At 57.0% G+C, this 26,898-nt stretch overlaps 1 protein-coding gene across 12 annotated transcripts in view; it reads left to right on the top strand.

Annotated features, from left to right (window-relative positions):
- Positions 1–26,898, top strand: part of TNS1 (tensin 1) — a 204,663-nt gene that overhangs the window by 11,408 nt on the left and 166,357 nt on the right. For all 12 annotated transcript variants that reach the window (XM_049106611.1, XM_035710905.2, XM_025442255.3 and 9 more), the window contains 2 exons: positions 8,368–8,482; positions 19,784–19,821. Coding sequence is in view for 1 of the 12 variants with exons in the window: in XM_035710905.2 (XP_035566798.2) it covers positions 8,368–8,482; positions 19,784–19,821 (153 nt within the window). In the remaining 11 variants the exon portion in view is untranslated. Of the gene's footprint in view, positions 1–8,367; positions 8,483–19,783; positions 19,822–26,898 lie in introns of those variants that run through there.

The following is a 26,898-nucleotide window of genomic DNA, read 5'->3' as shown; positions in this document are numbered from 1 at the left end:
TACTTAGCCTCTCTGCGCTTCTCTTGTGTTCAGTTCCTCGACTTAAATAATGTCGTTCGGACCTCAGTGTGATTCTGGAAGGCATGAAGGGTGGAGACGAGTTCTGGTTTCCAGCCATGGTGAAGGGGAGCCACAGAGGGGAAAGGGCCTGCCCACGGCCCACATGTTTTCTGGGTTCCGTGGTCCTAGACAGAAGGGTATGGGCTGCCAGGGCTTTGGAGCTCTGGGTTGAAGGTCGGGGCTTGGGGGCAGGCAGCCCAGGGGTAGTGGCTGGTGTTGGGGAAATTCTGTGTGTGATGGAGAAACCATCCAGCCACTGGGCCATGTGGGCACCCACCCACCCAGTGCCCGTCCATCCATCTCACAGATGATTATGGGGTGTCCACTTTCTTCAAGAGCCTTGCAGATAGATCTTGGGCTCATGATTAAAATAAGGGGGGGGGTGTTGCCAAGAGGGCAGCTGTGGGGACAGGTAGAGGGGACCTAACCTGGACTGGACAATGGGGAGGTGTTGGGAAAGTCCTCTTGGGAGGTGAACTTCAATGCAGGGGTGAAGCTGAGAGCTCAGAAGTCCAAGTGCAGCAGGTGAAGGTAATCGTGGGTGGCTAGGACTGGGTAAACTGGCCAGGATGTGGCCTTGGGCAGGGGGGCCCTGACGATGACTGGCAGGGCTCCTGGCACACTGTCAGAGACGGTGGTAGTGCAGGGGCTAGGGGCTTGCGGGTCGGCCTCAGGCAGACTTGGATTTGAATGTTGTTCCATCCTGCCCTCTGTGTGCGTCCAGAGCAGGCTCCTCAGGCTCATCGTCACTGTGGGGGCTTACTGGGGATTCTGTGCCAGCCTCTCGCCGTGGCACCGGCCACGAATGGGGCTCAGGCTGTCCCACCTCTGAGCCCTTGCACCCCATGAGACAACTCCCTTTAGGGCACAAAAGGGACCTGGGACTTGCCACTCAGGAATGTTGCGGTGCAGTTTATGAAGTTGCTGGGCACGGGGGAGAGAGGCAAGCTGAGGGGAGATCATCCAGCTCAGGAAACTGAGTCTGGGGCTGAATCCTGGGTTCCCAGCCTCGGGGCGCTCCTCTGTCCCGTGGGAGGAGTCCAGCCAGTGTCGCCCTCTGCCCGCCCCCCCTCACCTCCCCGCAGAGAAGCAGGGCTACTCAGAGTCACAGAGTTCTCATTCACCCGGCACCTGTGGCCGGTGAAGGGGGTGACCTGTGTCCTCTCCCTGAGGACAGGCCAGTGGGAGTGGGGTATAGTTATAGGTGCAGAAACTGAGGCACGGCAGCAAATCCATTCAGTTTGCTCCTTCAGACGTATTTAAGGGTCACACCATGCCAGGACATGAGGACATGGAACAGAAGTACCGGTAGACGTGTGCCCCCAGGTGGGCGAGTGTAGTGCACGCACCAGTGACACACAATGTGCCCAGGAGGTGCTTCACCATGTGCCGGGCGTTGTCTCAAAGCAACCTGTGGGAGGTTACTATTAGCCCATTTAACCCATGAGTCAAGTGAGGCAGACCGGGGTTAATCCACTTGCCTGGGTCCACCTAACCCGGGGAAGGTGCAACCAGGAGAGGAGGGGATGCCTGGGGCCGGGAGGTGGGGGTTCAGCCTGAATTGAATCATGAGGAAGTAAGCTGACAAATCCAAACCAAGGGACCTCCTGCCAAACAGCCGAGAGTCTTCAAAAAAGGCAAATCAAAAGGTGGAGTAGTGTGTCCAGTTGAAAACAGATGAAGGAAACCCCGCAAGGAAACGTGATGCAGGGTCCTGATGGATCCCCAGTCCAAAAGCAAAACCAAACCAAAGACCCAGCTGTGATGGATGCTCATGGGGCAAAAGGGGAAATTAGAATATGAATGGAATATTAGAGAATGGCACTGCACTGATGCGGGGTTTCAAGTGGGTGGTCATCCCAGTGGGGTTTCTGTAGGGGCAGAGACCGAGGAAGAGCCCGGAAAAGCGGCTCGACATCAGCCAACGGTGAATCACGGTGATCGGAACATGTGTGCTCATCTTTTCCAGCGCTTTCAGACTTTTCGAGAAAGAAGCAGTGGTGGAGAGTCTGAATCTCAGGCAGGGGTGTGTGTGGGAGGGTATGGGGGGTGGAATTTCCCTGAGGGGGTGGGCATGGAATGAGGCCTTGGAGGACCCTCAGAAACTTAGCAAGCTGAGGGGGGAGGAAGGGCATTCTGGGAAGAGGGAACAGCAGAGCGGAGGCTCAGAGGTGGGTGCGGGGCAGGGAGCTGGGGAGTGAGGTGTGGAGATTGAGATGGCGGAGTGGGCTGGGTATGCTCGAGGCTGCTTCCTCCGCTGGCTGGAGAGAGCGCAGCTTTTGTCTTGGATGCATGCGTGGGCATGGAAGCATTTTGGGGCGAGTGGGGGTGCCAGTGACCCCATAGAGCTGTGCTCCTTAGAGGCTGCACAGAGGGGCCCAGGGTCAGGGGCCCAGGAGGCTGTTGCAATAGAAGTGACGAGGCCTTCCATCGGGCAGAGGCCCTGGAATCGAAAGGCGCAGGAGGCCTGAGAGTGTTCAGGAAGCAAGATTCAGAGTCTGGCAGCTAGTTGGATTGGAGGGTGGAGGGCTGGGAGGAGTTTGGGGGTGACTCAGAGTTTTCCACCCGGGCGACCAAAAACACCGTCAGGCCGTTCGCTGGCTAGCAGACTGGGGGGGCTCGTTGAGGAGCTTTGGTGTGTGTGTGAAGGGAGGTGGGGCTGGGGGAGCCTGCACCTGATGCGACTGAGGTCTCCCCGATGCCAGCCTGCGGCTCCCTGGGGAGTCCGAGTCCTCCCCACGGAAATGACAGCCGATGCCAAGCCCGTCCTGGTGTGTCCCCACCCAGGATGACAACGTGGACAAGACATGGAGGGGGGTGTGGATGGCCAGGAGGCGGGGAGAGGGCTGACTGGCTCTCCAGGCCTGCTTTTTGGTGATGCTCTCCCCTGAGGCTCAGTGGCCCCCCGCAGACGTCTGTCCTCTGGCCACTTCATTGAGGCTCCTAAGTGTGCGCCAGGGCTGGGGAAGCTTCGGGAGGGGGCGGGAGGCCTGAGCTGGAGGACCCCTAGGGCTGTCGGTTCCCCACCCCACCACACTCTGCCCCCATGGGGCAGGGAGGAGCCCACAAACAGCCTTTCCCACCCAGGGCCCGAGGACTCCCGCCAAAGCTTGTCCTAGCCAGATGTGGCCCGCCCCTCTGGCTGGGACTCTGCAGGCAGGCAGGCCTTGCTGAATGGAGGGTGGGAAGGCCAGGATCCCCCTGAGGCCCAGGAAAGCCCTGTGATGCTGGGTGGGCCTGTCACAGGGCTGGGGCTCTGGCTGGCAGGGAGGGGGGGGACTGACTTCCGGGCTGGGACCCCTGCCCTTCTCTGGGCCCTGGCTCTCGAGAGAGGTGGGTGTTGGGGAGACCGGCAGCTCCTGCTGCAGCTGTGCCTTCTCTGCCTCCCAGTATCCCCCAGGTCCTCGAGGAGCCAATCCAGCTGGGAAGGGTGGGAAGGGCTTTGTGGGGCTGTCTGCCCCTTGTCAGGAAAAAGGATGACGCGCCTTGTCCCAAGGAGTGGTTACCCCCGTGCAGAGCTTTGCACTTCAAGGGCTGGTTCACATCCGCTGCGTGTATCTGCAGAGTAACCCTGGGCGAGGGCAGCGTAGGTGCCAGCCCCCACCCCACCGCAGGCTGCTTCTTCGTCTGGGTTTTAACGTATGGTTGGTCGTTGGGAAGTTCTTGTGCCCCCTTGAGTCTAATCGTGCGCCCTTGTGGCTTCTGCCCCCACCTCCCCCCTCGAGTTTTGTTTTGCCTTCAGTAACTTCACACATCATGTCTGGTGCATTCTTACAATGCCAGTGCCTTCAGATATTTGAAGATACAAGGCTCACTCACCCTACACTATCTCCTCCAGCCAACTGGGAAACCTTCAGACCTCTGTGGATCTGTGGATGACTCCACGAAATTGCCAGATACCCATTTTATGGCTGGGGGGGGGGGATCTTGGGGGTGGGGGAGCCAGTGTTGCAGAGTGGGGGTCACAGCCTGGGGCCACTTGCCTGGGGGTGGGCGGGCTGGCCTCCTGCTCCCCCGTGCGTTCCCTAGCCTCTCCTGGAGGGCTGATATCTCATTAGATACCCCTCTCTGTAACCATGAGCATGTCCCACCCCCAGTTCCTCTAACCCCTCCATCTCAAACTGGCCCATCCTCTCCCCTGCTCTTTCGATGCTCAGACTATCTTGTCCAAAGCCATCACCTCCATTTGGGGGGTTGTGAAGCCCAGAGAAGGCCACTGATGTTGTCAAGGTCATCAACCTAGAGAGCGGGTCTCTAGACTCCCGTGGCAGTGCTCCTTCAGCCAGAGAGCCAGAGAGCCAGAAATAGGGGAGGGGAGGGGCGGGAGCCTGCTGGGCCTTGGCCCACGAGCTGCTTACAGAGGCCATGAGTGAGGCCAGACAATGTCTCTGAAACCCTGTTCCTGTTCTCCAAGCCTGGGCGGGAAAGATTTTGTAAACTCACATTTATGAGTTTGGGCAGGCAGGGCAGGTAAGCCCAGGGCCCCGGGGGAGAAGCCTGGGTGTTTTTGCTTGTCAGCCTGGAAGGCTCGGCCTGTTCCCGGTCTGTGCATTGGGCAGCCAGGACCCCCTTTTGGGAGAATCCATTGCCCCAGCTATGCTTTGGGCAGTAGGCCTCCTTCTGTAGGCTTTAGGGTATAGATGGAGAAGTCTAGGGGTTGAGCTGGAATGGGGTGCTCTGCTGGACTCCATGAGGTGGGACAGGCAGGCTTGGGGGGGTGGCTGGGGTAGGCCTGGGAAGACTGGGCTTTGGGGCTTTCTGCACCTCCCCCAAGACAGGCCTTAGATTGAACCCCAAGCCCCCTTTCTGCACCTCCCCCAAGCCCAGGGCCGGGCTGCTACAGTTGCCTTCGGGCGGGGCCCCCTCTCCAGACCGTCTATGAGGACCGTCTATGACCAAGATTATCTGGAAGGCTGCGGGCCAGGGGCCGAGGTAGGCAAACGGGGCAGGTGAGATTGCAGAATGGAGGCGGCTCACTGCCCCTTGTCATGGGATGGGGGACCCTGAGTGAGGTCTAGTGCAGGACTGTGCCTTGCTCCCACCCCCCCTCAGTGGAAGCACAGCCCCTGGGACCCAACCCCTGGGTGAGCGGGACCCAGGCCCAGGGGCCAGTGCTGGGGCGGGGCTGCGGGCTGCACCGCCTGTGCTCGCTCCACCTCGCCCGGGCTTTGTCGCAGCTGCTCCGTCCGTCCCTGCCTCCCGGTCGTCTCAGTCTGCCTCTCTTTGAATTTTGAGATAGTCTCAGACTTCAGACAAGTGGCAAATGCAGTGCAAGGGACTCGTTTTCCGAGCTGTTTGCCAGTGAGCTGCTGACACAGTGCCCTGCCACCCCTCAGCGCTTTCCTGGTTCTCCACAAGGACGTTCCCCTACCGAACCCAAGCCAGGCAGCAAAGTCAGGGATCGGACACTGACACATGACCACGGTCTCGGCCTGGGACCCCACTGCAGCGCGGCCCGTTGCCCCCACCCCACCTGCCCATGATGTCCTTCCCGGGCCTGGGAAGAACCCAGTTCCGAGTCAGCGCCGGCGTTTGACTGGCCTAGCTCTTTAGACTTCCAGCAGGCTGGAAATCTCCGCGGTCTTCCCTTGGCTTCTGTGACCTTGTCACTTGGGATGATCCCGAGCCACGTCATGGGTAGACGGTGCCTCCATCCGGGTTGCTCTGATGCTTCCCCACGACGATGAGATTGCGCTTGTGTCTGTTCGGCAGGGACGCGCCAGGGGTGGTGTCCTGCTCTCACCGCGTCCCCTCGGTGGTGCCCCGTGATTTCCATTCACCCCGTTACCGGTCACCTTGGCTTTGATCCCTTGATTAACCAGGAGCCTGCCAGGCAAAGTTACTTCTTCCCCTTTTGTGATTTCTAAGTGTGGCGTGGCCATGTGCTTCGAGATTTGTAAATCTTCTGTTTCTCATCAGGCTTGGAATTTTTTTTCACTTATTTCACCTATCGGCTTGGGCCCATTTTAGCCGCTACTATCTTTCCATATTGTGATGCTCAGGACAACCTGGGGTTAGCCTTTGGGGCCCGTTCAGGATGGCTCTTGGGTCCCTTTGTCTGCCCCTTTGATTCCCTGGTTCCCTTTATAGTCTCTGTGTTTCTAATTTCTTTTATTTCTGGATGTGCTTGTTCATCTCTGCCTTTATCTGGGTCTTTTCTTCCTTTCTGACTCCCTGTTGCTTTTCTCTATCTGTGTCTCTGTGTCTCTGGCTCTGTCTTTCTGTCTGTCTTGTCTGTCCCTCTCCCTTCCTCTCTATCTCTTTGTCTCTTTGTCTCTCTGGCTTTCTGTCTCTCTCTCATGCTGTCGGTTTTTCTCTCTGTCTCTGGGGGCTCAGCCCCTCTCTTCCCCAGGACTCACCACTGCAGCGCCTCAGCGAGGAGTCCTGGACGGGCTGGGTTTGCGGGACGCTGTCTCCCTCCCTTCTCTGAACACACAAGTCGCCCCTCCGCCCCCTGTCCCTGAGGCTCTGGAACTGGGTACAAGGAGGGAGATTGGGAAAGAAGAACCCTCCCCCGGAACCTCAGGGTCTGTCGTCAATCGTGGCCTTGTGTGTGGCTCTGGGTGTGTAGATGGGTGTCAGGAAGCTCTGTGCTGGCGAGAGAGAGAGAGAGAGAGAGAGAGAGAGAGAGAGAGAGAGAGCGCTGCCGATGTCTGTGTTCTGCTGGCCTCTGCTGCCGAAGCTGGGAAACGGATCAGGTGGGATCCCAGGGTGAGGTGCCTCTAGGCGTGGTGCCCGCGAGCAGGGACGGCTTCCCGGGGTGCCCCCTGCTGAGGGCCACAGGTGGGAGGGGGGGCTCCCAAGCAGTGTGGGTGCAGGGCTTTGCGGTGCGGAGTGTGTTCCCGCATGTGGTTACAGAGGACAGACTGTCCGAGCTTGGGGTGTGGTGCCCGACCCGGTGCTGTCCAGGGTGGGAAACTGAGTCCCGTGGTAGCGGTGGGCTCGGGGCAGGTGAGACCTCCAGAAGGCTTGGACCGCCTGCCCGCCCGCCGCTCCTCTCCCATGTGTGCTGGGGTAGTGAGGAAAAGGAGATTGGACATGCTGATGTTTTCATGATGCAAAGAACCAAAAATAAAAATAAAGGTGGAAGGAGGCTTCCGGCGAGGGGGTGAGAGAGACCTGGGGGGACGTGGCCTTCCGGGGACGTGGGGAGGAAGGCCAAGGACCCTCAGCAGTAGGACGGATAAAGGAAGCGCCGCAGTCGGGTGGCCGGGTGGATGAATCCCACAGGTTGATCCCCAGGACAGAAGCTGGACAGGGAGCACGTCTTGTGTGGGGAAGTTAAAAACGCCGGCAACCCGAATCTTTGGTGATAGAAATCACAATCATAGCAGGGCGCAGGGGTGCGGGGGGGTCAGTCGGTCAAGCGGCAACTCTTGATTTCGGCTCAGGTCATGATCTCAGGGTCGTGGGATCCAGCCCTGCGTGGGGCCCCATGCTCAGTGCAGACTGTGCTTGGGGTTCTCTCCCTCCCCCTGCTCATGCCTGTGCACGCATCCCCCACTCTCTCAAATAAATAAATAAATAAATAAATAAATAAATAAATAAAATCTTAAAAAAAAAAAAAAAAAAAGAAGCCACGATAGTATTCACTTTAGGGGAATCTTGCCCGGGACGGCCCTGAGAGAACCTTCTGGGCTGTAGCGACATGGTATATGTGGAAAATTGTATTGTGTGATCCATTTTATTTATTTATTTAAGATTTAAAAAAATTTATTTATTCGTGAGAGACACAGAGAGAGGCAGAGACATACGCAGAGGGAGAAGCAGGCTCCCTGAGGGGAGCCCCATGCGGGGCTTGATCCCAGGACCCAGGATCACACACCTGAGTCAAAGGCAGCTGAGCCACCCAGGTGTCCCACGTAATCCATTTAAAATCAGTGTCCCAGGGATCCCTGGGTGGCGCAGCGGTTTGGCGCCTGCCTTTGGCCCAGGGCGCGATCCTGGAGACCCGGGATCGAATCCCACATCAGGCTCCCAGTGCATGGAGCCTGCTTCTCCCTCTGTCTGTGTCTCTGCCTCTCTCTCTCTCTCTGTGACTATCATAAATAAATAAAAATAAATAAATAAATAAATAAATTCAGTGTCCCAGTATGCTGACCCACCTGACTGTGGGAGTCTCGGTTCCACTCAGCTCTTTCCTGGGGCACCTCCTCCCAGAAATGGGCTGAGGCCTGTCACCCGGGAAGGGGCTGGCACCTCTCGTTTTCCCCAGTCCTGGCCCACTTCTCCTGGAGGCAACCCCCACACCCACCCCCTGCTCCCTCCCCTGCCCAGACCCTGATCTCTGTGCCTCTCCCCCCACAGCCAGAGGATCTGGAGGCGCCCAAGACTCATCACTTCAAGGTGAAGACCTTCAAGAAGGTGAAGCCCTGTGGTATCTGCCGTCAGGTCATCACCCGGGAGGGGTGCACCTGCAAAGGTGAGGAGCTGGTCAGACTATGGGGGATGGGGAGCACGTCATCATGGGAATGAGGTGGCCTGGGGCCCAGGCACATGTCTTTGGGTCCTGGCCTGGTGCCAGGTTCTCAAGAGGTGGGGAGTTGCTGAGCACACCAGAAGGCAAGCTTGTGGGTGTGTATGGATGACATGTGGCAGGTGGTGGGTGGCATGGAGATGGCATGTGGCTTGTGTGTGGATGCTAGGAAGGCAGCATGTGGATGGCATGTGAAAGGTGTATGGCTAGTAGCGTGTGGTGTGGGGATGATGTGTGGTTGGCATGTACTGGGTGTGTGGATGGCCTGGGGAGGGTGTATGAGTGGGGTTGTGGCTGGCCCATGGATGTCATGTAGTTGGCATGTGGCGGGCGTGCACAGGGTGTGTGGTGCTGTGTGGCAGTCATGTGGATGACATGTGGAGGTCCCGTGATTGGCATGTGGCGGGCATGGGGAAGGTGTGTGTGTGGCGTGTGCCTGGCACTGGGAAAGATACCAAACTTAGGGGTGAGTTTAAGAGGCCTCAAATCAGACTGGAGGGAAGGCCTGGTGGCTGCTGGGCTTCTTTAATCACTGTCATCATGTGCTTCTGAGACGGCCTGGGGTTTGGCTCTCACTGTAGCTGGACAAGCCAGTGTCTTGCCCCAGATCACACATAAGATCAGCAGGAGGCCCCTGCGCCCCATCTCGGTGGCTGACACCTCCCCCACCCAGCTGCCCCACAGAGGCCCTCCTCTGCCCCCACCTCCTGTCAGTCTCCAGGGCCCCTCGGTATAGTTGAGTCCTTGAGCTTCTCAGGCTGCCGGCATCTCTCCCCTGGCGGGCGGCCCGCTGCCCCTGGTCTCCTGACCCACCCTCTCCAACCCACTGTCCTCGCCAGCTCTCAGCCCGACTCCAGGCAGATCTAGTTCTGTCCGTTCCCTGGAAACGGTCTTGGGAGCCCCCACTGCCCTCAAGACAAAGCACTGACCCCTCCCTTGCCAGCTCTCCGGCCCATCCACCCCCGTGCCCCAAGCCCATACTCACCCGAGCCGCACCAGCTCGGCTCCCGAATATGCCAGGGGTGGCACACATGCCAAAGCGGCCGGGCTCTTTCTCGCCGTGGGCCTTTATCACGTGGCTCTACCTGGACTCTCCCCTCCGCCTGTCCCTCCCCGCCGAGGTGTCCGGGAAGCTGGGCCTCAGCGCCCAGGGAGCCCTCAGCCAAGTGCTGGGTATTAGAGCCCTCACGTGGCTCTCCTGCAGTGCTCGCAGGCCCAGCATCTGGCAGGTGCCGCTGTCACCCTCACTTTACAGGTGAGGAAACTGAGGCTCAGAAGAGTCCAATCTCTTGCCAAGGCTCACAGCTGGCTGGGTCCTGGTGGGGTTGTCAGGGGCTGTGCTCTCTGGGGGAGGGAAGTCTTCCTAGACAAGGAGTTTGGGCTGCAGGACGGAGCGGGGAGAGGGTGGGAATGTGCGCGGCGAAGACACTCTGGGCACGTCCTGCTCCGGCCAAAGGGAAGAGGTCAATGGGCCTTAACCCAAGAGCTGGCACCCCCAGACAGGTGGAGGGGGCCAAAGGGACTTCCGCAGTACCAAGGTCAGCCGCGTGGTGGCACCCTCCTCCTGCGAGGTCCGACTGCGGCGGTGGTGGGAGAGGGTAGGAGCTGGGAGGATCCCAATTGCTGGGGGCGGGTTTGGCATTTTACCTGCGTCACCGCGGCCACCTGACCCCGCCCCCTGAACCTGCAGCAGTTAGCCCCCCTCAGCCTCCCCGACCCCCACCGGTTCCTTCCTTCCTTCCAGTGTGCCGTCCCTTCACCCCAGTGACCGCCAGCGCTGCTCTGATAGGAGGCAGCACAGGCCTGGGGCAGAGGGAAGTCCTGGCACTCACTGTGTGACCTTGGGCACATCTGTGGCCGCATGTTCTGTGATGGTCTGTGGTCCTAGGCTCCTCAGTTGACCTGGCTGGAGAGCCTGGGTTGGGGAGGGGACGTGGCCCCCATGGGAATGGAAGGCTCCCAAGGTGAGCTGTGGGTTTTCCCCGGTTCGGAGCCTGGCCCTGCCTGCGTGAACCAGAGTGGAGGGCAGGTGGCCAGTGGGCTGCCAGGCTGGTTTGGCAGCTCTGAGCGAGTTATTGAGAAGCGGGATGAAAGCTGGGACTGAAGTCCAAAGGCACCACCAGGTGTCAGGACTGGGCCATGGGACGGGCCCGCAAGGGAGGACTGAAGACTCCCAGCTCTGCAGGCTCCGGGGTGCATTCTCAGCAAGAGCATTGGGGTCACCAGGTGTGAGGTCAGGGTGGGGCCACTGGATGTACTGGTGGGAGACGCAGTTATGAGCCAACTGTCTGTGCTTTGGAACAGGGAGGTGGCACAAGATGGATAGCCCCCCTTATCCATCCATCCATCCATCCATCCATCCATCCATGGCCACCAGGTATGGTCAGACAGGTTGTTCTCTGGCTAAGGGGATGATTGTGGACTAAAATCCAGGTCAGATTTTGTTCGCCAAGCCCAGGGTTTGCTGTGCTCTCTGGTTCCTTCTCTGGTCTTCAAGTCTGGGGTTACAGCGTGGCTACCCTCTGGATTAGTGGCTGGGGGTGGTGAGGGGACAGGGTGTATGGAGCCTCAAGGCTCTGGCTCACAGTCCCCACGGTGCTCACAGCGCTGAGGGAAGTCCTGCAGGCAGGGGCAGTGAGGACACTTTCCTAGATCCAGAGAAACTGGGGCATTTGTCCTGTCTCCCTCCGGCTGGCCTGCTCTAGAGCTCCCCGCCTTCCCGCATTTCGCTGTCTAATGTAATATGGCAGAGGGGGTCGGGGTGGGACCCAGGGGTGGGGTGGGGTGGGGAGAGGAGTCAGGGAGCCTGGGGTCTGGTCTGGGGGACTCACAGATGGACAGTGCAGACAAACTAAGGTGGCAGGATGTTGGGGCATAAGTGTGACCGATAAATAGGCGAAGAAGAGGTCACCGTGAGACGGCTGCCGGGCTTCTCCTTTGCTGAGCCTGTTTCCGCCTGTGTACCATGGGGTTAATGATAAACCCTGCCCTGTGTCCCTGGGGGGTGGTTACTGTGGGGAACACTGAGGTTCTGTGTGTGGCTTTAACACGAATACCAGTGTTACGGACTAGGGCTCCGTGTAGGGGAGACGGACGGATGAGACCATGGGAGGAGAGGAGGCCCCGGGCCTTTGTTAGTGGCTCTGCCACCCACAGGCTGTGTGACCTCAGATAAATCATGTCACTGCTCAGGGATTCAGCTTCCCCAACTATAGGGAAGGGGCTGGACCCAGAATGCTCACTGAGGCTCAGACAGTGAAGGGTGGGGGGTGGGGGGAGGCCCGGAAACTCACTCAGGGGCTCTAAGGGCTCGATAACTCTCCCACTGGAGGCGGCCACTTCACCCCTGCATACACCTGTGCATGCATCTGATGATTGTGCACCTCTGGGCTGGATGTGGTGCCAGGAACTGGTGCCAAGACCCAGCCCCTGACCTGGGAACATAGACTTGCCATCAGACAATCACAGAATGTAGCGGCAAAGACGACGTACAGGTGCGTGTGAGAGGTCCTCTCTGACTTAGCAGAGATTTTCCTGTTGGGCTTTGTCAGGGAACGCAGATAGAGGCTGGGTCTTGAGGGTTGTGTGAGAGCTTCTCCGTTCACACGGTGGGTTTCCTAGAGCTCCTTGGGGCAGTGCTCTAAGGAGTCTAGGGCCTTGCCAAAGGCTGAAACCCCAAGGGAAGAGACTAGAATGCCAGCTCAAGAGCCCAAGGGCTGCCAGCTGGGCCTGGATTTGGGGTTTGACTTAGTGTACTTCTCTTCTCAAGGCCTCTGATCAGCCTGGAAGGTAGGGGGAAGTCGTCTGCAGTTTCCCCAGAGTGGGATGCACTTGGCACTTGGGAAAGACAGTTAAGCTCTCAATGGGACAAATCTACCTAGAAGCCCTTACTGGTTGGATTTGGGGGAAACCTTGTTTCAGGGAGCTCTTTGTCCTCTGTTACTTCACTGGGGACCCCAGCTTCTCCCCTCTGTCTGAGGACCTCTTGGGAGTCATTGGAGACAGCCTGGTAGGGTGGGAAGACCCTGGGTTCTAGTCCTGGCTTGCCTTAGTCTTGTTCTGTGCCTGGCTGTGTGAGCTTGGGTGAGAAATTTAACCTCTCTGGGCCTGGCATTTGAGCTTCTCTAAAGGATGGATTGGACTAGATCAGAGGCTCTAAATTGTCATCCAAAATTTTGAACTGTAAGTTTTCTTTCTTTTTTTTTTTTTTTTTTGGAGGTACTTTAGGTACCTGAGAAGATAGGAATAAGGAGAAATCCAAGGGGGAAGGCTTGAGGGGTTGGGGCCCTGCAGCCCCTGCCCACCTTAATCAGAAGAGTTGTGGTTTTAGCAGTTAAGTGTATCGGGAGGCGGGATGGATGGTGGTCTTGCACTTGGCCCGGACGTCCTGGATTCATATTCCAGCCCTGTCCCTTATTAGTAAGAACGTGAGCAGGTTGTGTCACCTCTAAAAGCCTGTCACCTCTCCTTTAAAATGAGACACATGGCACACCTCCCTCCTCGGGTTACTTTGGGGATCAAATGAGATAATATGTACACATAAAGGGCTCAGAACACAGCCTGGCACAGAGCAAGCATTTAGTAAATGTTAACACAAGTTCGCTGAGGTTCCACTAAGAGTCCATCTGCATGAAAGTTTGAAAACTGCTGGATGGGATGATCTAGGTTTCCTCTTGCTTGAACTTCAGAGCCACATGGACTCCCCCTGACCATCCCTTGAGATACCTTGTATTAAGTTGCGGTTCCCCCGGCCAAAGAAACAGAACCAACAGGATGTGTGGATGGGTGGATAGATAGGTAGGTAGGTACCTGATGGATGGGTAGACAGATTATTTATTTTAAGGACTGGGCTCATGTGATTATAGGGGCTCGGCAAGTCCAAAATCCGCAGGGAGGGTTGTCAGGCTGGAGACCCAGGGAAGAGTTGCAGTTCAGGCCCAACATCAGTCTGCTGGGAGAGTCCCTTCTTGCTTAGGGAGATCAAGCCTTTGTTTTATTCAGGCCTTCACCTGATTGGACGAGGCCCACCCACGTCGTGGAAGTCAATGTGCTTTACTCACAGTCTACTGATTTATTTATTTATTTAAAAGATTTATTTATTCATGAGACACACAGAGAGAGGCAGAGACACAGGCAGAGGGAGAAGCAGGCTCCCGCATCGGGACTCCATCCCAAGACCCTGGCATCACAACCTGAGCTGAAGGCAGATGCTGAACCCCTGAGCCACCCAGGTGCCCTGAAGCCTACTGATTTAAATGTTAATCCCCCCCCAAAAAAAACCCCTCAAAAAACCTCTTCATAGAAACATCTTGGATAACGTTGACCAACTATGTGGGTCTGATAGCCTCCCCGAGCTGACACGTGATGTGAGCTCTCACGCACCTCCAGGCCGGGCCATGGAGCTAAGCAGGGCAGGGAGGGGCCGGGAGGCCGGGCGGGCAGGTGGGTGGCTGGGCCAGCCTGTCTGGCAGCTGGGGAAGGAGCGGAGGCCCACTGGGGGTGTGGGCGGTTACTGCTGGGGTCAGGTGCACACCGACGCTATGTGCTCATTTTCCGAGCCGAGGCCAGGAGGAAAAGGCCATTTAGATCGCAACAATGTTGGCTTCCTGTGTTCCCGGGAGGCAGGAAGCCACCTCGGGACAGAGTACCAGCAGCCCAGTGAGGCGGGAGCTGGCTCAGCGCTGGGGTTGGGGGTGCAGCTCTCCACCCCGGCAGGTAACCTGTGGACCCTTCCACACTCTGGGGCTCTCAGCTCCCTCCTGGCCACCGGCTCAGACAGTGACAGTGTGTGTGTGGGGGGGGACAGTGACCCCTGAGCAGAGATGAGGCTCCCAGGGCTCCGTGGAGCTCGGGTTTGACAGGGTCACTCCCCAGGGGGCTTCATCTTGCGGGGTCACTGGTTTACAAGGTCCCGGCCCTCGGGGGGAGCTGAGGAGGCCACGGTCTGCCCAGGGGGGGCGGATCCTGGGATGTGCCTCTGGGGAGGACGCAAGCGTGAAGCACACCGGGATGGGAGGGCCGCTGTTTTCCTGCCCTTGTCCCCCTGCCCTGAGGAGCGGGACCCCGTGGCGCGGGCATCCCTGTCAACCGCAGGCTGGGAGTTCCCCCCACCGCGTCTGGGATGCGATCAGGGTTGGAACTCGGGCTTCCTTCCCTCCCCTTCCTTCCTTGGAGGAAGAGGCAGGTGGTGAGCGATGAAGAGCCCAGGGGTACCACAGGCTCTCACCGCCGACAGAGGCTTGAGGACCATGTGTCCCAGGGCTCAGCGACCTAGGGGACCTTGAGGGAACGTGGGTGGACAGCAGGGCGTGCTGGGGACCAGAGGGTGCGGATGACTTGCTTCAGGTCACATAGCCGTATGGTGGCACCCGGGACTAGAACCGGGTCCCCCGCTAGGAGGCCTAACGCCAGCCACGGCCTTGCACGCAGCCCAGGCTGGGCCAGCCGGGTCTGCGGAGCCCGTCAGTTGTCACAACGACGCTGTGAGGCAGATGCTATTACGGGCCGCGTCTTAGAGCTGAGGAAATGGAGGCTCAGAGCGGCTGAGCAACCTGTCCGGGCTCCCGCAGCATGACGGGCCTCTGAGCTGGGAGCCAGTCTACATGCAGCCGGCAGGGAAGCGGGTAGGTGGAGAGCCGGACCAGGCTGGACCACGGGGCCGTTAGTACCGAAGCACCCAGAAAGCCCAGCTCCTGGTCCACACAGGCCCTCTCCCGGCTGGCTGTCTGGAGCCCCAGACACAGTGGGGCTCACCCGCCCTCTCCTGTGTCTGCCCCAGGCCCTCAGCCCTCAGCCCCCAGCCCCAGTGGTTTAGGCTGGGAAGAATTCTTTTGGTTTTAAATTTCTTCCACACTTGTTAAGCCCCATCTGTAGGTCAGACCCTGTGCTGGGAGCAGGGGCAGGATGCAGAGCTGCCAGGTTGAACAGGACCCCAGTGGGGGCACAAAGGAGGGAGGCATCATCTTCGGATGCCCGGTTATCCAGGGAGGGGCATTTTGAACAGGGCCTTGGAGGATGTATATGAGTTTGCCATTTCAGACCTACCAGACTCCGTGTCCTCTTGGGGGAGCTCAGTGTGGCACATCTGTTGTGGGGCAGGGGCTGGAGGTGGAGGCAAGGCCTTGTGAGTGTGCTGAGGAGCTGGATGAGACAGTTGTCAGCAGGAGTGTAATGTGATCAGTTTGCACTTGAGAATGGCCTGTGGCTCCGTGGATTAAAGGGGGAGGAGGCTGGAGATGGAGACAGGGCCCCGGGAAGGATACTTGGTCTGAACTGGGGCAGTGGAGAGGAGCTGGTAGGAGGGAGGGGGGCCTTGACAGCCTTTTTGGAGTTACTTTCTGGGACGCGATGACTAATTGTGTGCTAGGGTAAGGAGAGGGAAGAAGGAATTCCAGAAAGGAGCATGCCTGAACCCAGGGGGGAAGAAGGACTGAGGAGATGGCCTCTGGCCCCAGTGTCGGGCATCAGCCTTTAGCCTCCCACTTTCTGAGGGATCCTGTGCTCTGGTTTCTGTGTCGGTTATCTCCAGCTACATCACAGATCTGTCCCCAGACTGAGCAATTTACAACCAATATGAAGTCACGATGTCACGTAGTTTCTGAGGGTTGTAGTCATCTGAGAGCCTGACAGGGGCTGGAGGATCCACTTGCAAGGTGGGTCAGTCATGGGCCTGCCCACGTGGCACTTGGCTGGTGGCGGGGCTGGGGGTGCTCAGCTGCCGGTCACATGGGCCTGTCTGCAGGGCTGCTTGGGTGTCCTCACCGCAGGGTAACTGGCTTCCCCCAGAGCGGGCGACCCAAGAGACGGGGGGGGGGGGGGGGGTGGGGGGGGGTGGGGGGGCTGAAGCCACAATGCCTTTGATGAGGGGTCACACTCCCTCATTTCTAAGTATTCAGCTGGGTACACGAGCCAGCCCTGTTGGCCATGGGAAGGGAGTACAGGAGCGCGTGCACACCAGCAGGCGGGACACACTGGCTGCCACAGTTTCCCTTCTGGAGCGCATTCGAACGTGCCGAGCATCTGGGCAGTGAGAAGCCCGCAGAGTGGCATGCCTGAGTTTCACACGACAGCAGGGGACATGCCGGTGAGAGTAGGAAATACTGCCCCCTGGCGGAGACCCGAGAGGGATGGCCCAGCCTGGGAGGGCACAATCCCGGGAGGGCACTCAGCGCAACAGGGCCTCCGTGGGGGCGGGCGCAGGTGCGCCTCAGGGGTACAAATGCACCAGCGGAGCTGCTGGGAACCTGCCACTTGAGTGGAGTTTGCTGAGCTTCCATCCTCTGGGCTGGGCTGGGGGGCTGGGGGCTCGGGAAGGCTTCATCTGCTCCCCACAGGAGAGCGTTCAAGGGCACACTCGGCATTCCAGCCCGCATGGAGCACTCGGCTCACTGTAGGGCAGTTTGCCCGACGATTTCCCCACCTGCCCTCCATCCAAGGGCGTTCGCTGAGCGCATGTCCACTGTGTGACGGGTAGGGCTGCCCTGTATGGCCGTGCAGGCCGCTCACTGCCAAGGGTGCCTGCCCGAGAGCCAGCCACACTCCAGGTATAGAGCTGGGTCCGCCTGCAGAAGGGGCACTTTCGTGCCATTTCCATAAAGACGCTGTACTCAGCTGTGTGTCCAAGGGGCTGGTCTGTCCAGAGGGTAAGACTTTTCCTAATTTACACAAAACTGCCATTTGCGGTTGGGGAAACCGTTCTAGCTACTACTGGGGATATGGTGTGAATGAGATAGGGGCGCTCTTTGCCTTCCTGGGTCTGGTGTAGGGAGATACACTGTTCCTAAGGGAGCATATGTTGACTTCCGACTGTGAACTGTAGTAAGAGGAAAATTATCGGGGTGCTGTTGGGAAAGAATATTGGAGGTGCCTAATGTCACTTAGGTGGTCAGGAAAAGCCTCTTTGAGAGACAAACTTCAGTGGGTTCTAGAAGTAGAAGAGGGATTTGGCTTGGTAAACAATGGACAGCTGGGGTCAGGGAGAATGGTTTGGGCAGCCAGAACAGCAAGTGCAAAGGCCCTGAGGCAGGAAAGAGGTTGGTGTGTTCTGTGAACTGTCAGAAGTATGGAGTACGGTACTTGAGGAAGACGGAGTCCTGGCTCTCATTGTGCTTTTGGTGTCTAGACTGGGGTTGGGAGGCCCAGACTGGACACCCAGGGAGGCCTTTTTGATGGATTATGAAATGTTGGGGGCAGGGTATGGCTCAGGAAAAGGCTGAGAGTGGGGTGGGAATGATTAAGTGGGGGTACACATAAACTCCAGGGGAGATCTTCAGTCAGGTCCAACTCATTTATTAAGCCCCTACTGTGTATGAGGTATTGTGTAGTGTGTGTGTGTGTGTGTGTGTGTGTGTGTGTGTGTGAGAGAGAGAGAGAGAGAGAGAGAGAGAGGTCTTCCTTTGAAGGAGCTCACAGCTGTAGGAACCAAGGTGGCAGGGGGAGGGGGGACCTGCTGTGTGGTGATACCTGCCAGGAGGTAGGGAACAGTGAGGGAGGCGTCCAGAGGAGGGGCCTGGGCCTTGATTAGCCAGGAAGGGGAAAGGTCCTTCTGTTTGGAGGTAGTGGCCCAGTAGGGCGTCCAACTGGCAGGAAGGGCCTTCCGAGCTCAGGCCACATGGCCCGAGGCTTTCTCAATTCCACATTCCAAGGCCAGAAAAGAAGGCATGGGGGTGGGGGTGGGGAGTCTGCAGGGAACTTGCAGGGAACTTGCCACCCTGGGGTAGCGGGTGTGGGGCGAGAGAAGCAGAAAGGCTAGACAGAAGGACGTGACTTGGGTGGCCAGGGGTGGGTATGTCCTGGTGTGGCCAGGGGTGAGCTGGGCTGGGCGGCTGGTGGGGTCAGGAAAGCCTTGCTCAGCACCAGCTGAGTCACAGGCCTGAGCCAAGGCCAGGACTAGGTTCTGGGAGAACAAGGCCCCAGGCAGGGCCAATGGCCAAGTCGCATCCCAGACTCCACCCATTGTGCCTCCCAGCTTCACTCCTACAGACCAACCAGAAGCCTTGGGATGGACAGCCCTGTCTGGGCCTTCATCTGTGCCTCAGTCTACCCTTTTGCATTCTGCTGAGAATCAGGTCGGCTCAAAGCCAGAAAGGGGTTGGAGGCTGTAGATCCAAGAGGCCAGGGCAGTAGGCTGGGGCCCAAGGCTGTGGCTGCCAAGGATATAGGGTGGGGGCAGCTTGCCTCCCTCCCGGACCTTGGCTCTCTAACCCGTGCCCCTAACCCCCCCCCCCCCCCCCCCCCCCCCCCCCCCCGTCTCAGCAGGCCGTGGGCAGCTAACAAGGTCAAGTGGGTGCAGAAGCTCAGCTCAGTAGACCCCTCACTCCATCTGTGGGACTTGGTGGGAGGGGACCACCGAATGCCAGGGTGGAGGGCCCTGGGGGTGGGGCAGGTAGGGCTGGGACATTCCAGACTGAGGGAACCCCGTAGGAAATTTGATTCCAGCTTCTGGTAGTGGGAGGGCAGAGTTAAGTCGGCTGTGTGTGTGTGTGTGTGTGTGTGTGTTTCAAATGATGCACAAGAACTCTGCGAGCCTGTGTAAGCATCTGTCCACATGTCTGTGTCCACACGTCTGTGTCAGGCTGTACTGTGAGGGTGTCCCGTGAAGTTGTGTGTGCTGGTGCCTCTGAATCAGAGGTGTCCCTTGGGGGGGCGTGCAGTGAGCATGAGGCTCTATATGTGTATGTGTGCACGTCCGGTGGTGCGTGTGGGGAGAGCGGCTGCTGGTGTCTGAGTGTGTATGGGTGTGACCGTGTCTGTGTGAGCCCCTCGGTCCCCTCCTGGACGCCGGTCGGGGCTGTGTGTCTCTCTGGGGGACAGTGAGTGTGATCATGGCTTCGGGGGTGCCGGCTGCCTGCCTGCCTGCCTGGTGTGTAAGGGAGACCCCCCACCCCCACCCCAAGCCCTTATTCCTTGGCGCGGCTGCCCGGGGCCTGGGCCTGGGTCTGGGCCACCCCTGCCCCCCCCACCCGCGAGGATCCAGGGGGAGTTGCTCCCCCCTCCCCCTCCCTCCACCCCCACCCCTGGGGCTCGGGCGATGGGGGGCTCAGCGCCTCCCCGCAGGCCCCGGGAGCTGCGGCAGCGGCCCCCTCCCCTCCCCCCTGCCCCCTCCTCCCTCCTTCCCTCCTCGTGGTCTCCCTCCTTCCCTCCTTCCCTCCCAGCGCCGGGTGCGGGCGGGGGTGGGAGGAGATTTCGCCGAGTTTCCATTTCATACCTCGCGGCTAAACTTTCTTTCTGTGTCTCGCCCTCTCGCAGTCTGCAGCTTCTCCTGTCATCGGAAATGCCAGGCCAAGGTAAGGGGCTCGGGGACCCGGGGCGGGGGCGGGGGCGGGGCCGGGGCGTCCCCTGGGCGTCCCCTGCCCCGCTCTTTGTTTATGCAAAGCTCCGCGGCCCGAGCGGGCTCGGGTCAAGGTGAAGGCGAGGCCCGGGGTGGGGGCGGCAGCGGCTCCGAGGGAGGGGGGCCCGGAAGGTGTGTCCCCAGGTGGGGGCGGAGGAGGGGACGCTTTGCAGAGACCGCGGGCCGCACAGCCCCGTGGGCCCGGTGGGGGCCTCTGCGAAGCCTGGGGATGGGGGCCCCAGCCGCGGGAGCCCCAAAGGCGGGAAAACTGGGTAGCTGGGGAAGTGGGGACGGGGTCGGAGGTCAGGGAAACCATCCTCGCCTGCGGACCCGCCCGCTCACTTTACGGGCCAGGTGGCACTTTGGTCCTCAGTTTCCCCATCAGTGCGTCAGGGCTGGTTTTGGTGGGCGAGGAAGAGTGAGGCAAGAAGGCCAGAGGGACTGCTGGGTCCTGGTTGGCCAGGCTGGCTGGAGCCCGCTCGCTCGCTGCAGCCTCTCAGGCCCGGACAGAGTGTGGGCTTCTTGGAGTAGTGGGTTATGATGGCTTATTTTGGGCTGTTGGGTGCGATGGGCTCAGCTCTCTGGAGGTGGAAGTGCCCGGCCCTACCTGTGGGTCTGCACCGACCCCCACGTCCCCCAGGAAGGCTCACCTTCTCCCTGCCCTCTCACCTCGCCTTTGCTGTTCAGGAAGGACTGCAGGGGATGGGAGGAGGAGGGAGCAGCTTTCAAAAGGATGCGCTGAGCACTGTTGAGGCCACTGTCTGGTGCATCTCCTGCTCTGCTTCCTTATCTACTGAGGGTGACTTTGGGCAAATCATGGAACCTCTCTGAGCCTCTGTGTCATCCTCAGGGGTATGGGAATAAGAAAAGGGTCTTAGGAGATGACATGGGATAATGTGTGTGAAATGCCCAGTCCGGTGCCTGACATAAGGTAGGTGTTCAGAACATAGAAATTGATTATTATCAATTGGTAGCTCCAAGAGCCAAGTGTTATTTTGGAGGAGGGTGCTCACGGAACGGGCATCTAGATCTTCGAGGGAATCTACTTCCTCTCGAGTGACCTTGCTCAAGTAAAGTCCACGGGCTTGCTGGGGGCATCTCGCCATCTGCAAACTCCCGGTGGGGGTGCCCTCCCAGCAGAGGTGCAGTGGGCACACCTGGAGAGCTGCTGCCCCTCCCATCGCCTACTGCTTTGCTGACTCTCTCAGGGGAGGGGGGGGGTGAGTGTCTGCTTCTCCCTCCATCTCCCTCCTGTTCTCTTCATCCAAGTAGAGCTTCTCCACCCTGAGCCCAGAGGCCGTTTTCTCGCTCCTCCCCTGTCTCCTCCCTTCCTCCCTTCCTTTCTGCACCTGCTTCTCTTAATAACAATGAGTGTTTGTACAGCGCTTCGGGCTTTAGAAGGCACTCCGGTGCATTATCTGATTTTATTTTTTTTAATTCCATCACAGCGTGAGACGGGCTGAAAGATCCCATTGTTGTACGAAGAAGGAAACTGAGGCACCCAAAGGGTGAATGACTTTCCCAAGGTCTCACAGTGTAACTCCTCACCTGACTATGTCCCTGGGCCTTTGTGCTTCCTTCTAAATATCCCATCTTGCAGATGTTCCTTAACCCTTCTCTGCACCCCCTGGCCCCCCACTTTGCTTTCCATGTCTTGCAGCAGCAGATGCCTTCAGAGAGGATAAGGGGTAAATATACTGGCAGTGGATGGTCTGAGTCTGGGTGAATGGGGGGTTGAGAAACGTGTGACTGAAGAGGTTTTCTTATACAACAGCCTCCTGTAGGATGACAGAGGGATGCCAAAGGTGATGTCCGGGGGCATAGCCTGCCTGGCAATTCTTGAGACTACCGCGGGCTCAGAATCCACCGGGCTGTGGCAATCCTGCTCTGCCTAGTGCAGGAGGACGACCGAGAGGGTAGGGGTGGACTGGTGGGGCATGGCCAGCCAGGCAGAAAGAGCTTTTTAGAGGATTTTTTTCTATAGGAAATGGGACCCACTGGTGGTGCGAGCTCCACCCAGCTGGCAAGTGTTTCCCCTAAAACCACAGCTCTTACTACCGCCCTGCCTTTTCCTCCTGCTGGAGGGTGATGTGAGCCCCAGAGCACACAGCAGAGCTCTGTCCTCTGGATTTTATAACCAGATCAGCCTGCAGGTCATCGTATCCATCCCCTTCCCTCTAGACAGGATTCATTAAACAAACGTTTATTGAGCTCTTTCCATGGGCCAGACGCTGGTCTAGGAGAACAAGACAGATAAGGCGTTTGCCCTCATGGGGTTGACATTCTCTTGGGGAAGATAGACAATAAATAGGTAAGCATGTTCTGAAGGAAATGAGCCAAAGCAGTGGGCTAGGGAGTGATTAGGCTAATGTGGCCCAGAAAGAACTTCTCAGAGGAAGTATTGTGTGAGGTGAGATCCTGAAATCCAAATGATGATGTTACACGATGATCTGGAAGATGGAGGAGCAAGTGCAAAGGCCCTGAGGTGAGATGAGCTTATCAGATGCTTGAAAGAAGGCTGTGTCACTGAAGAATAGTGAGCTCCGGAGCATTCTGAGTACACGAGATGTGATCTGATCTCTGTTTTGAGAAGGCTACTCTGGCTTTGAGCAGGTACAAGGGTAGGATAGAGAGATGGGCCAATAGGCTGCTGGTGTTGAGCAAGTGAAGGAGGCTGGTGGCTTAACTCCATAGTGATCGCAGGAAAGGCAGTGAGGAGGGGCCAGGTCTAGAATACATTCTGGGGTAGAGCCCAGAGTTTGGCTGACGATGAGATGTGGGCTGTGTGAGAGACAATGGGCCTAAGGATGACCCCCTGGTTTTTGGCCAGAGTCACTGGGTGCACGTGGTTTCATCTGCTGAGATAGATGGAGTGTGTGAGAAGTTCCTAGGGAAGAAGATGCCAGGATTTCTGCTTTCCTTGATTTCTTATCTCGCAGCTCTTTTCCCACATACTGGAAATTTCTTGTGGATATGGGTCCCCTCCTGTCTTCTCAAATTCAGCCCGTTCTGGCCACCCTTATAGTGGGTGACTAGTTCTGGACACCTTAACATGTCACCTTCCAGACTGTTCTTCCAGTGTGAACCCAGGATCTGATCTGAGAGGGACTATATATATATACATATATATTTTTTTTGTTAAAAAATATTTTATTTTTTTTTATTCATGAGAGAGAGAGAGAGAGAGAGAGAGAGAGAGGCAGAGACACAGGCAGAGACACAGGCAGAGGGAGAAGCAGGCTCCCTCCGGGAAGCCTGATCCAGGACTCAATCCCAGGACTCCAGCATCATACCCTGAGCCAAAGGCAGACGCTCAACCACTAAGCCACCCAGGCATCCTGGGAGGGACTATATTATTTATATATATAGCAATATGATATAACAATCTGCCCCTCAATTTAGCAGCTGAAAGCAGCAACAGACATTTCTTATCTCAGCTAGTTTCCGGGGGTCAGAAATTTGGGAGTGGTTTGGCCGGCTGGTCCTAGCCTGGGGTCTCTCACGAGGTGGCAGTCAAGATGTCCGTTGGGGCTGTAGTTATCTGAAGGCCTGACTGGGGCTGGAGAAGTTGCTTCCAAAGTGGTTCTTGCATGTAGCTAGTGGGCTGCCGCTGGCTGTTGGCAGGGAGTCCTAGTTTCTTGCCACCTGGCACTCTCCATGGGGCTGCGTAAGTGTCCTCACAACATCGTGGCTGGCTTCCTTAGAGCGGTGACTCAAGAAAGAGCAGGGTGGTAGCCACAATGTCTTCTATATCCTAACCTTGGAAGACAAACACCGTTAGGTTTACAATATCCTATTGGTTGTACGGGTCATCCTCATTGGCTGTGGGAGGGACTTATATGAAGACATGAATACTTAGGGGCAAGAATCAGTGGGAGTCGCCTTGGAGGCTGGCTGCGCAGAGGCCCAAGAGGGAGGGCAAGGTGGACCTGGCTCCTGGGAAGCTGTGGGAGCGGTGGGAAGGGCAGAGAGGTAGGAATCAGACACACCTGGGCTTCAGCTCTACCCCTGCCTTCCAGCTACGCGAGCTGCATTGTAGAGGAATAAATGCACACCAGCACATAGTAGGCTCAGTTTTCCTTCCTTGAGCCATAAGCGAAGACTGGAAAGGATCTCAGAGTTTCTGTGTCCAGTTCTTTGCCACTTGGACCTGCTTGAGAGAAAATGCTCCGTGCTGGTAGAGGAGGGGCCTCAGAGTAGATGTTCAGTATCTGTTTATCGCACAAAGGAGGGCTGAGAGTTGGGTTGTACCCTCAGCTTCTAGAATAGTGCCTGACTTATAGTAGGGGTTCCAAAGAAGGAGTAAAGGAGTGGAGCAAAGGAATGTTGAGGAACAAGAGGTTCCTATTTAGAGAGGGACTGTGGAGTGGGGTGAGTGAGGGTGTGGGAGCAGGAGAGAAGGAGCAGCAAAATCATTTCATAATTTCCTTCCAAAAAGCCTTCCGACCTTCCGACAGAGACTCACACTCCACATAACTTTAGTCATTTACATTTTCTAGCTGCCGTCAAGTACACACATCAATGTTTGTACCTACATATGAACCAGATCAAGATCTAGAACATTTCCGGCACCCAGAAATGCCTTATGCACCCCTCCCAGTGTCCCCCAAAGGTAATTTCTAGTCTTATTTCTACTGTCACAGATTAGTTTTGCCTCTTTTTGAACTTCATATAAATTGAATCATCCAGTATGTTTACTCTTTTTTTTTTTTTAAGTTGTATTTGTTTGTGAGAGAGCGTGAGTGAGCCGTGGGGAGGGGCAGAGGGAGAGAGTCTTAAGCAGACTCCTCACTGTTTGCAGAACCCATCATGTGGCTCGATCCTATGACCCTGAGATCATGAGCTGAGCTGAAACCAAAAGTCGGACACTCAACCGACGGTGCCACCCAGGTGCCCCTTGCTCCTGGCTTATCTCACCCAACGTTCTGTGTGGGAGGTTCATCCGGGCCCTTGCCTATTCCAGCGGTTCATTCTTTTTGATTGCCCTGTTGTATTCCAGCATACGAATAAACCACAATTGGTTGATCCATCCCACTGTTGATTGCCATTTGGGTTCTGTGCAGTTTGGGGCTTTTAGGAAGAGACGTGCTAGGGACGTTTCATCATCGGTAGCTAAGCAGAACTTTGTCATATACCCAATGTCTTCGTTCACCTTCTGGGTTCTGTGAGGTGGGCTGGGCTCATGGTAGCCCTATTTTATAGATCCAAAATTGAGGCCTAGGGAGGGTAACTAACTTGGCTAAGGGCCAGTGGCCTTCTCCACGATTCCGGCTCTGCCCTGGGATCCATGGGTAGGGAGCAGGTGAGAAAGGAAGAGAGTGAGGCCAGCAGAGAGCAGGGCTGCTCTGGGCACTGGAGACTCAGCACGGCCCGTGGAAATGCCACCCCCTAGCTCCCCACTCTGAATCTCTGGAAGGAAGCAGTTCCAAGCCTCGCTGAGTCCCCACCCCCATGTCTCAGGGGGTCCTTATGTGTCCCCAGTTGTTTCTCTCCTGTAAGGATTAAAATGGATGGTCCAGGATTTGCCCTCCACTTTTATTTCACTTTTATTTAAGGTATGTGCCCAGTGTCTATACACGCGGCGGGTTTTCTTCTGCTTTGCTTCTTCTCGCTCCCCTGCTGCAGGATTCCGCAACCTCTAGGTGCATTTTATCGAGCTAGCTATCACCTGTTTATCTATTGCTTTAAAGGAAAATTGTAATTCTAGAGTTGTCTTAGATTTACAGAAAAGTTGCAAAGTTGACACAGGTGGTGCCCGCGTGGCCCACAGGGTTTCCCTCATCCCTAATACGAGTTCGAGAAATGCTTTCTCAGTCCTGATTTCCCCTTTATATATATATATATTTTAATTATTATTTATTTATGATAGTCACGCAGAGAAAGAGAGAGGCAGAGACACAGGCAGAGGGAGAAGCAGGCTCCATGCACCAGGAGCCTGACGTGGGACTCGATCCCTGGTCTCTAGGATCGCGCCCTGGGCCAAAGGCAGGCGCCAAACCGCTGCGCCACCCAGGGATCCCTCCCCTTTGTTTTAAAATAGCAGTCCCGGCTGAAAAATGCAGCTCCTTCCAGCAAAATGCTCATTGTCCACTCCAGGTCAGATAAGAGAGAAGGGAAGGCAGCAGGCAGCTGCTGGGCAGGCGGGTTGCCCACGCCTCCGCCCCCGGGCAGCTCCTACTGCCCTCCTGCTTCTCTCTTGATCTCTCTCCTACCCTCTTCCCAGACCCCTTCTCTCCCCTGTCCCGAGCACTAGCAATGGCCTGGTCTCCCCATGCTCTACTAGAGGGGTTTAAATCCCATCCTTTAAGCTTGAAAGGAAAGGAAATCCCATAATTAACCCCCGCCTCTCCGTCATAGACACACCGCCTTTCCAGCGCTCTCCTAAGCACACCTGCAACCTGCCTTGGCAGTTGTACTGGAGGCTTGGAGTGTCCCCCTGCTACCAGGTATAGCTGGGCTGGGGGAGGCTCGTGGCCCCAGCACCCACTGCTTGTTTTTTGGCCTTGGAGGCAGAGTATTGGGTTTAAATCCCGACTGCATCCATAATAGGTCGTGTGACCTCGGGCACGTGCCTTAACCTCTCTGAGCTCCAGTTCCCTGTACCATGGGGATGGTAGTCGGACCTATCTCGTAGGGCTCTTGTGGGCACTGAGAATGATGACCCAACTCTAATGCCATGTTCAGGTCAAGTGGTCAAAAAGTTGCTAATATTTATTATTTTGTATTCCTCTCGCCTTCTCCTAACTCATGAAAGGGGGGAGAATCTGGGAGACCAACATAGGGGACCAGTGTGGACTGGGCCTGATACTTGCCTCTGTTTTTCTTCTCTTCTTTCCATTATCAAAGAGGCATGAAGAAATAGTGCAGGGGAATACAATGAATCTTTTGGTTGTTCTCTTGCCCCAGGGCACCTGAGATTGTAACGGTGGCTCTGAATGTTATCTGTGCCTTAGAATCACCTAGGGGCAGTAATGATGCCTGAATCCTTCTCCCTAGAGTCAGGTTTAGTTGGTTTGGGGCTTGATCAACCATT

The sequence above is a fragment of the Canis lupus genome, chromosome 37 (assembly GCF_003254725.2).
Source record: "Canis lupus dingo isolate Sandy chromosome 37, ASM325472v2, whole genome shotgun sequence".
Taxonomy (NCBI): domain Eukaryota; kingdom Metazoa; phylum Chordata; class Mammalia; order Carnivora; family Canidae; genus Canis; species Canis lupus.
This window is presented reverse-complemented; position numbering and strand designations above follow the sequence as displayed.